The 8,459-nt window shown below is 62.6% G+C and overlaps 6 protein-coding genes across 6 annotated transcripts in view, besides 8 other annotated features; all 6 read left to right on the top strand.

Annotated features, from left to right (window-relative positions):
* Tco025E_00368 (uncharacterized protein) overlaps positions 1-34 on the top strand; it is a gene marked incomplete at both ends in the record, with an annotated part of 4,818 nt that extends 4,784 nt beyond the window's left edge. The window contains one exon of the mRNA XM_029367311.1: positions 1-34. This exon is cut by the window's left edge and continues 4,784 nt beyond it. Within this exon, the coding sequence (XP_029232576.1) occupies positions 1-34 (34 nt within the window).
* Positions 35-354: 320 nt separating this feature from the next.
* On the top strand, positions 355-732 carry Tco025E_00367 (uncharacterized protein; the record flags this gene model as incomplete). Its single annotated transcript, XM_029367310.1, has 1 exon — positions 355-732. One exon carries the CDS (start codon positions 355-357, stop codon positions 730-732), a length of 378 nt encoding a protein of 125 aa, XP_029232575.1.
* A 40-nt stretch (positions 733-772) lies between these two features.
* Positions 773-806: a microsatellite.
* A 166-nt stretch (positions 807-972) lies between these two features.
* Positions 973-1,030: a microsatellite.
* Positions 1,031-1,034: 4 nt separating this feature from the next.
* Positions 1,035-2,969, top strand: Tco025E_00366 (70 kDa heat shock protein; the record flags this gene model as incomplete). The annotated part of the gene is made up of 1 exon (XM_029367309.1): positions 1,035-2,969. The coding sequence occupies one exon, from the start codon at positions 1,035-1,037 to the stop codon at positions 2,967-2,969; it is 1,935 nt and encodes a 644-aa protein (XP_029232574.1).
* An 81-nt stretch (positions 2,970-3,050) lies between these two features.
* Positions 3,051-3,099: a sequence feature (A-rich).
* A 633-nt stretch (positions 3,100-3,732) lies between these two features.
* Positions 3,733-3,764: a microsatellite.
* Positions 3,765-3,849: 85 nt separating this feature from the next.
* Positions 3,850-5,853, top strand: Tco025E_00365 (ribosome biogenesis protein ENP2; the record flags this gene model as incomplete). The annotated part of the gene is made up of 1 exon (XM_029367308.1): positions 3,850-5,853. The coding sequence occupies one exon, from the start codon at positions 3,850-3,852 to the stop codon at positions 5,851-5,853; it is 2,004 nt and encodes a 667-aa protein (XP_029232573.1).
* Positions 5,854-5,926: 73 nt separating this feature from the next.
* Positions 5,927-5,950: a microsatellite.
* A 236-nt stretch (positions 5,951-6,186) lies between these two features.
* Positions 6,187-6,215: a microsatellite.
* Positions 6,216-6,357: 142 nt separating this feature from the next.
* Positions 6,358-6,375: a microsatellite.
* A 43-nt stretch (positions 6,376-6,418) lies between these two features.
* Positions 6,419-7,642, top strand: Tco025E_00364 (putative ras-related protein rab; the record flags this gene model as incomplete). The annotated part of the gene is made up of 1 exon (XM_029367307.1): positions 6,419-7,642. The coding sequence occupies one exon, from the start codon at positions 6,419-6,421 to the stop codon at positions 7,640-7,642; it is 1,224 nt and encodes a 407-aa protein (XP_029232572.1).
* A 341-nt stretch (positions 7,643-7,983) lies between these two features.
* On the top strand, positions 7,984-8,385 carry Tco025E_00363 (uncharacterized protein; the record flags this gene model as incomplete). The annotated part of the gene is made up of 1 exon (XM_029367306.1): positions 7,984-8,385. One exon carries the CDS (start codon positions 7,984-7,986, stop codon positions 8,383-8,385), a length of 402 nt encoding a protein of 133 aa, XP_029232571.1.
* A 40-nt stretch (positions 8,386-8,425) lies between these two features.
* Positions 8,426-8,459: a microsatellite.

Here is an 8,459-nt window from a genome sequence, read left to right as displayed (position 1 = left end):
ATGCGAAATGTGCTGGAAATCGGCGGCGGCATAGTGACGTGGGCCACGTGCGACGTGGGCGACTCCGGCGCCACTTCAGCCACTGCCGTGCGAGTAGAATCACCGTCCCGCGACGCGGCCAAAGCGCCAATTGAGTACCGCTTTGCCACACCGACACCCGAGCCCACTGCCGTGGCGTCCGCCGCGGCGCTGCTTGAATTTGTTGCGGCGCAGATACGAGGCCAGGACGACGACTTCATCGAGGCGAAGGGGGAGGCGGCGCGGGATGGCGCGGAGCAGCCAAACCCAGTGCCTGTGACCGAGCTCATTCTGCTGTTAGACGGTTTCCTGCAGGAAGGCGCGGCAAAGCAGTGGATGCAGGATGTCGTGGCGGCGTTTCCCCACGCGCAGGCCGCTTTCGCCGAGGCGAAGCAGCGGGCGCTTGCACGGCGACGCCGCAGGCAGACCGAGCGCTGCCCCCAACCCCGGCCGTGGGAGTTCGCAATGGTGGGGGACGCGGTGTGGGGGGCGGGGGCACGCCACGGCGGGCCCGCGATGGGGCCGTTTTCGCCCCCTGCGCTTTTCCCGGCGCTGGTGCCTCCCGCGCGGCTGGAGACGGCGGACAGGGACCACAACGTCGCTGGTGGCATGCCGTTTGTGGCGGCTGTGCGTGTCTTTGCGTCGGACTGGGTGACGCTGACGATTCAGCGGCGGCGGAAGGCGCCCCTGTGCGCGGTGGAGCTTCCTTCGTAGACCTCGCGTGCCCCTCGGGGCGCCCGCCTCGTCGGTGGCGGTGTTTGTCGGTGACTGTGTGTGTGTGTGTGGTGGCTGCAGGGCCGTGTGATTGCTGGCCGCGGCTGTGCCTGCCTTTACGTGTTCGCTGGCTTCTTTCTTCTTGGCGTGTGTGTGTGTGGGATGTGGGATGTGGGGGGAACCGCCGCGCAGCTGAAGCACCACCGCACAGGTTGCAGCTTGGCTGGAGAACGCGCGCGAGAGCAAAAAGGAAGGAAGCAGGAAGAAGCAGGCAGTAGGAAGATAAGAAGAAGGCAGGGCCGATGTCCACCGTCATCGGCATCGACCTCGGCACGACGTACTCGTGCGTGGGCGTCTTCAAGAACGACCAGGTGGAGATCATTGCGAACGATCAGGGCAACCGCACGACACCGTCGTACGTGGCCTTCACAGAGGCGGAGCGCCTGGTCGGCGATGCCGCGAAGAACCAGGTCGCGATGAACCCGACGAACACCGTCTTCGACGCGAAGCGCATGATCGGGCGCAAGTTCGACGACCCCGATCTGCAGTCGGACATGAAGCACTGGCCCTTCAAGGTGACGGTGCAGGACGGGAAGCCGGTGGTGCAGGTGGAGTACCAGGGCGAGAGCAAGAAGTTCTCCCCGGAGGAGATTAGCGCCATGGTGCTGGCGAAGATGAAGGAGACGGCGGAGTCGTACCTGGGCGAGGCGGTGAGGAGGGCCGTCATCACGGTGCCGGCGTACTTCAACAACGCGCAGCGGCAGGCGACGAAGGACGCCGGCACGATTGCGGGGTTGGAGGTGCTGCGGATCATCAACGAGCCGACGGCCGCCGCCATTGCGTACGGCATGGACAAGAAGGCGGAGAAGGGCGAAAAGGCGGTGCTCATCTTCGACCTCGGCGGCGGCACGTTCGACGTCACCCTGCTGACGATCGACGGCGGCATCTTCGAGGTGAAGGCGACGGCGGGCGACACGCACCTGGGCGGCGAGGACTTCGACAACCGCCTCGTGGACTACTTTGCAACGGAGTTCAAGACGCGTTTCGGGAAGGACCTTCGCGGCAACGCGCGGGCGGTGCGGCGCCTGCGCACGGCGTGCGAGCGCGTCAAGCGGACGCTCTCAAGCTCCGCAAACGCCAGCATTGAGATCGACGCGCTGTACGAGGGGTGCGACCTGTTCTCGAAGATCACGCGTGCCCGCTTCGAGGAGATGTGCCGCGACCAGTTCGAGCGCTGCCTGGAGCCCGTGAAGAAGGTCCTGCTCGACTCCGAGATGACGCCGCAGGACGTGCACGACGTCGTCCTCGTCGGCGGCTCCACCCGCATCCCCCGCATCCAGCAGCTCGTGCAGAACTACTTTGGGGGCAAGGAGCTGAACCGCTCGATCAACCCCGACGAGGCGGTGGCGTACGGGGCGGCGGTGCAGGGGCACATTCTCGCGGGCGGGCGCTCGGAGAAGACGGAGGGCCTGCTGCTGCTCGACGTCACCCCGCTCTCGCTGGGCGTGGAGACGGCCGGCGGGGTGATGTCGGTGCTCATCCCGCGCAACACGACGGTGCCCGCGCAAAAGTCGCAGACCTTCTCCACGAACGCGGACAACCAGCGCAGCGTGGAGATCAAGGTGTACGAGGGCGAGCGCCCGCTTGTGTCGCAGTGCCAGTGCCTGGGCACCTTCACGCTCAGCGACATTCCGCCCGCCCCGCGCGGCAAGCCGCGCATCGAGGTGTCGTTCGACGTGAACACCGACGGCATCCTCGTCGTGAGCGCGGTGGAGGAGATGGGCGGGAAGAAGCACGCGATCACGATCACCAACGACAAGGGCCGCCTGTCGAAGGACCAGATCGAGAAGATGGTGAAGGAGGCGGAGCAGTTTGCCAACGAGGACCGGCTGAACGCGGAGCGCATCGAGGCCCACAACGCGGTGGAGAACTACACCTTTTCGCTCCGCGCGACCCTCGGCGAGCCGGAGGTGGAGGCCGGCGTTTCGCTGGAGGACCGGCAAAAGATTCAGGCCACCGTGAACGCCGCCGCGGCGTGGCTCGAGGCGAACCCCGAGGCCACGAAGGAGGAGTATGACGCGAAGACGAAGGAGATTGAGCACGTGGTGCACCCCATTCTCTCGGCGTTCTACGTGAAGCGGACGATGGAGCGGCCGCACGAGCCCTCCGCGACGGCGGAGGCGCCGGGGGAGGAGGGCGCTGCGGATGCCCCGCCGCAGCCCAATGACGTGGACTAAATCGCCCGCATGCCCACACACTCACGGCCGGCGCGGGGGCTGCTTGCGGTGTGCATATGTGCGTCCACACGCACACACACGTATATATTTACTTAATTTGTGTTCACTCATGCATTTATTTATTTACTTACGAAGAGGCAAAGAGAAGTGCATCGCAGGGCGCGAGACGTACGAAGCGGAAGAAGCAAGGAGAACGCGAAAAAAGGGGGAGAGGTGTTTGTGGGGGCTGAATGAATGTTTTGGGTAAGGAAGATAGAGAGGGGGCGAAGAAGAGGGCACAAGCAACAAACGACTGAAGCGAGGGAAAATACGATTGCGCGGGCGGGACCGAAGCGTTTTTCTTTGGGGGGCGGCGGAGGGCTGGGGAGTGCAGCCGCGGAAGCCACGGCGGAGGGGGGAGGGTGCCACGCACGCACAGTGAGAAGAGGCCTGCGGCTGAGTGCGCCCCACCCCAACGAGGCCCATAATAAATCCAAGAGAGGCGCAACGGTCCGCCGAGAAGGAGGAAAAACACACAGAAAGTTAATTTCTAACCCGTAGCGGAGAAGTAGAGAATGTCACCTCGTGCGGCGAGGGGGCCGTGGCTGCACGAGAGGGCAGTACATGCGTGTAAGCGATGGACCGACGTGCCTGCCTTCGCACATGCGCCTTTGCTCTGCTTCCTCGCGTTTTTTTTTGTTGTTGTTGTTGCCGGTGTCGATGACGGGTGTGCCTGCAGCATTTTACTCGCAGCAGAATTCTAGTGGTGGGGGAAAAGTGAGGGAAAACAGGAACCGAAAACAAAAACAAAAAGAACGGCGGGGGAGGTGGCAATAACGATAAGGAGGAGGAAGCAGAGGAAGTCGTAGGCGTAAGCGTAACAAGGCGGAGAGTCGGCGAGATGCAGGTGTCGCTGCATAACAAGGTGAAGACGTATAACCTCACCGCGGGCAAGTCGCTGCCGGAGTGGATTAGCGAGCGGAAGAAAAACAAGCGCCTTGCAGGCGGGGAGCACCGCATTGAACTCATCCACGACCTCGAGTTCCCGCATTTTGCCCGCACCATATTCCGCACCGCCAACGGGACGCACTTGTTCGCCGCCGGTGATTACCCTCCGCGGATAAAGTGCTTTGACGTGAACCAGCTCAGCATGAAGTATAGCTTCAACGCCGACATGCCCATTCTCGGCGGCGTTGCACTCTCGCCCGACTTCCGCAAGTTCGCGCTGCGAGGTGAGGGGCGCCAAATTACTGTGCACCACTCAGCGTCTATTATTGACCGTGTCAGAGTCCCGCACACGATGCGATCGCTTGCCTACCACCCGTACTGTGCCGAGCTTCTTTCAAGCGGCACCTCGCACGAGATATTCCGCCTGAGCCTTGAGACGGGTGCCTTTGTAGAGAGCTACAAGACTCAGTCCGCCGACGGTGTCAATCATGTGGAGGTGTTTAAGAATCATGGGCTTATTATGTGTGCCGGCGCCGATGGTGTGGTGGAGGCGTGGGACAGTCGCGCAGGTTCGTGTGCGGCACGCCTCACGGTTGCCGGCTCCGGTGCCGCCTCTGGCATCGATGAGTGCTGCGAGCTGCGCCACATAGCGACCGACGACGAGAGTGGGCTGCTGTTTAGCTGCGGCACGGAGTCTGGGCATGTCCTCTTGTATGACCTGCGGCTGCACAAGCCACTCATTGTCAAGGACCACATGAACTCCTTGCCCATTGTGAAGACGTACTTCTTCCAGGGCCGCAGCACCTCAACCGGCGAGGCCTCGCACGTCCTCTCCGCGGACACCCGCTCGCTGAAGGTGTGGAACAAAAAAGACGGCAGCAACTTCACGAGCATCGAGGCGCCCGCCGACATTACAGATTTCTGTGTGCTGCGTAGCCAACATAACATGACAGAGCCGTACGAGTGTAGCGACAGCGGCGTGATTTGCATCTGCTGCGATGCCCCGCGTGTGCAGGTGCATTTTATCCCGCAACTCGGCGTCGCCCCGCAGTGGGCCTCGTTCCTCGAGATCCTCACAGAGGAGCTGGAGGAGAAGGAGATGACCACCGTGTACGACGACTACACCTTTGTCTCAAAAAGCGAGATGGATGCACTTGGGATGACCGCCGAGGATCTCGCAGGCGGGAAGGTGCGGCCTGTGATGCATGGCGCCTTCATTGAGAATCGCCTGTACCGCGAGTTGAAGGCCGTCGTTGACCCCGGCGAATTTAACCGCTACGTGCAGGAGAACGCGCGCCGCAAGAAGGAGCAGCGGTGGGAGAACCGCATCAGCAAATTCAAGCGCGTCGCGGACGACGAAGCCGCCGCCGCCGATGGGGAGGCGCAGGCGGCCCACGACGCCGACGCGGCCGGCGTGGGCGCGAAGGGGCAGGCGCTGGCGGCCGCAAAGGCGGACCCGCGGTTTCAGAAGGCGTTTGCGGGCAATAGCGCCTCCTCCTTCGCCCTCGACCCGTCCAACCCGGAGTACGCGAAACTGCTGCAGGTCATCAACGAGCGCCGCGCACAGGCGAGCCGGCGCCGCCAGCGCTACGAGTCGGAGCTCTTCACCATCGTCCCCGACGCGGAGGGGCAGCAGCGGGGCGGCGACAACGACGACGAGGACGACGGGGACGAGGACGAGGAGGTGGACGCGCGACGGCAGCTAAAGGGCGTGCAGAGCAGCGGCAAGCAGCAGCGAGGGCGCCAGCGGCAGCGCACGCAGGCAGATGCGGCGAGCGGCAGCGGCGGCAAGCAGCAGGCGGAGCCCCAGCGGCAGGTGACGCTCTACGAGGTCAAGAAGGGGAGCCGGGTGTCGTTCACAAGCAACGACAAGGCCATCCACGCCTCCCGCAAGCGGCAGCGTCTGGAGAAGCTGCCGCTGGAGGAGCGGCTGCGACGAATGTCCGCCGTGCGGTAGCGGCGCCACCCGCCACGAGGAGGAGCGACAGTGCCGAAGAGGAAGAGCAACGAAGGAGGGGAGGGGAAATGAGTATACATACATATATATATATATAACAGCAGGGTGGTGGTGTGCGCGGCTGCCAACCGTAAACTGCAGCCCACAACGTTCGATTAAACCGGGCACGAAGTATGAAATGAGGAACACGAAGAATAAATACACACAGAGAAGAAGAAAAAAAACGCAGGGAAGAAAGAACGACGAAGAGGCGGAATAAAACAACGACAGTCAATAAACATTGCGGTGCTCTTCCCCGCCACCTTTTCACTTCCCTGCGCGTGTGTGCATCCCTTTTCTTTTTTTTTTTTCTTTTTTTTCTTCTCTCTCTCTGACTCTTGACGGCATAGTGCAGGCGCACCGGGCTCTCTCGCTCGCACACCCTCACGGAGGAGGAGCGAGGACTGGGCAAGCGAGGCGTAGGCGGGCCTTTGAGGCGGGAATCCAGAAGTACAAAAAGAGAAAATATATATATATATATATTGCAGTGGCGGTTGAAATTGTCGCCGCGGCTGCCTGGCAGCCCATGGTGCGTGAGCTTGACATTAAGGTGGTTTGCGTCGGGGCCGCGAACACGGGCAAGACGACGTTCCTGCGCTACTGGGAAACTGGCGAGTCCCCGCTGCGTCTCTCCACCACGATACAGATGGAGTTTCATCGGCGGGAAATGTCCATCGTCGTACCATCGCCGGCGTACTTTGAGCAGCGACTTCGGCGGGCGGAGGCGCTGAGCACGACGGCTGCCGCGGCTGGCAAAGAGCCTTCTGGAGAGCGACAAACACGGCACCAGGAGGATGCGGCGGGGCGCCGCTGCAGCGGCAACGAGAGGGATAACGTGCATAGTTGCGCGCCCCCGCACGACTTGCGTCGCTTGTGTGCCTCAACCACGGACCAGCGCTCCACCGTCGCTGGTGGCGGGGGGTGCAGCAGCAGCAGCAGCAGCAGTGGTAGCAGGAGCTACGCGTTACTGCAGAACCCGTTTGGAAGCGCGTACGCCATTGCGCCGCCACGACTTCCGCCGTTTTACGCGACGTCCTCTGCGCGTGGCGGGACCGCAAGCAGGCGTGGAGCTGGCGTTGCCAGCCATGATGTGGAGCAGGAGGGGGAAGACCAGTGGTCACTCCTCGAGGCCCCCGCCATCGTCAAGGTGTGGGACATACAAGGGCAGGAGAGCACCAAAAGGATGACGCGCGTCTTCTACACAGGCGCCAGCGCCGTGCTTATTTTTTGTGAAATGAGCAACTCCATAGACACCCTGACAAGCGCCTTGTCGTGGCGGAGCGATGTGGCGCAAAAGATCCACATTCCCAAAGGAAAGCCGTCAACAAACCCCACGACACCGCCACCGTTCGGACGGGACACGGCGGCCAGGGGCAAAAGGATTCCACAGCAGCAAAGCGAAGAGACCGAGAACCCGCCGTGTTGGCTTGTGATTAACAAGTACGACCTCCTCGCGAGCCTCACATCACCACCGACGTGGGCGTCCCACGCGGCACTCGACGAATTGTGTGCAAGTCATGGTTTTGCAGGTTGGTCCTATGCGGCTGGTCGAAGGGGCGTCAACGTGGAGGCGGTGGTGCGGGCTGTCATCGCCGCCGCAGTGGACCGCTTCCCGCAGCAGTTTTCCCGGGTGTGGGACAACGACGGCGTCGGTGCTGACCCCAGCGAGAGCGGCGGCGCCGACACGGTGGTCCTGCGCACACGAATGCGACCGCAGCAGCGTCCGAGCGGTGGGTGTTGCAGCAAGTAGGCGGCCGCGACAAGCAGCGGAAAGAGAGTCAGTGTTGGGTGGAGGGTCCTCAAAGGGACGTCCGGCGGTTTCCCTGCCTTTGGCCACCCACCCTTTCTGCAGAAGAGGGGGGGGGTGGCGTAAAGCGCCGGAAGGCTACAAACGAAGAGGAAGTTACACAGTTTTCAGTTCTTCTGTATTTACCTTTTATTTAGTTACTTATATGCTTGCATGGTGGTGATGCGCCTACCTGTACAGGAGCACCGCCCTGTGCACTGGCACTCCCACAATTCGTTTTGTTTGTTTACGTGTTTTTCCTGGTGGCCTTTTCTCTCACGTTTATGCGACCGCGTTTTTTTTTTATGTGTGTGCTCTTTGGGCCTTACCTCCTTGCCGTCGTGGCGGCGTTTCCCCACGCGCAGGCCGCTTTCGCCGAGGCGAAGCAGCGGGCGCTTGCACGGCGACGCCGCAGGCAGACCGAGCGCTGCCCCCAACCCCGGCCGTGGGAGTTCGCAATGGTGGGGGACGCGGTGTGGGGGGCGGGGGAACGCCACGGCGGGCCCGCGATGGGGCCGTTTTCGCCCCCTGCGCTTTTCCCGGCGCTGGTGCCTCCCGCGCGGCTGGAGACGGCGGACAGGGACCACAACGTCGCTGGTGGCATGCCGTTTGTGGCGGCTGTGCGTGTCTTTGCGTCGGACTGGGTGACGCTGACGATTCAGCGGCGGCGGAAGGCGCCCCTGTGCGCGGTGGAGCTTCCTTCGTAGACCTCGCGTGCCCCTCGGGGCGCCCGCCTCGTCGGTGGCGGTGTTTGTCGGTGACTGTGTGTGTGTGTGTGGTG

Source organism: Trypanosoma conorhini (assembly GCF_003719485.1).
Source record: "Trypanosoma conorhini strain 025E chromosome Unknown Tco_14.4_contig_00008, whole genome shotgun sequence".
Lineage (NCBI taxonomy): Eukaryota > Euglenozoa > Kinetoplastea > Trypanosomatida > Trypanosomatidae > Trypanosoma > Trypanosoma conorhini.
The sequence above is the reverse complement of the archived record's forward strand: the minus strand, read 5'-3'. Positions and strand labels throughout refer to the sequence as shown.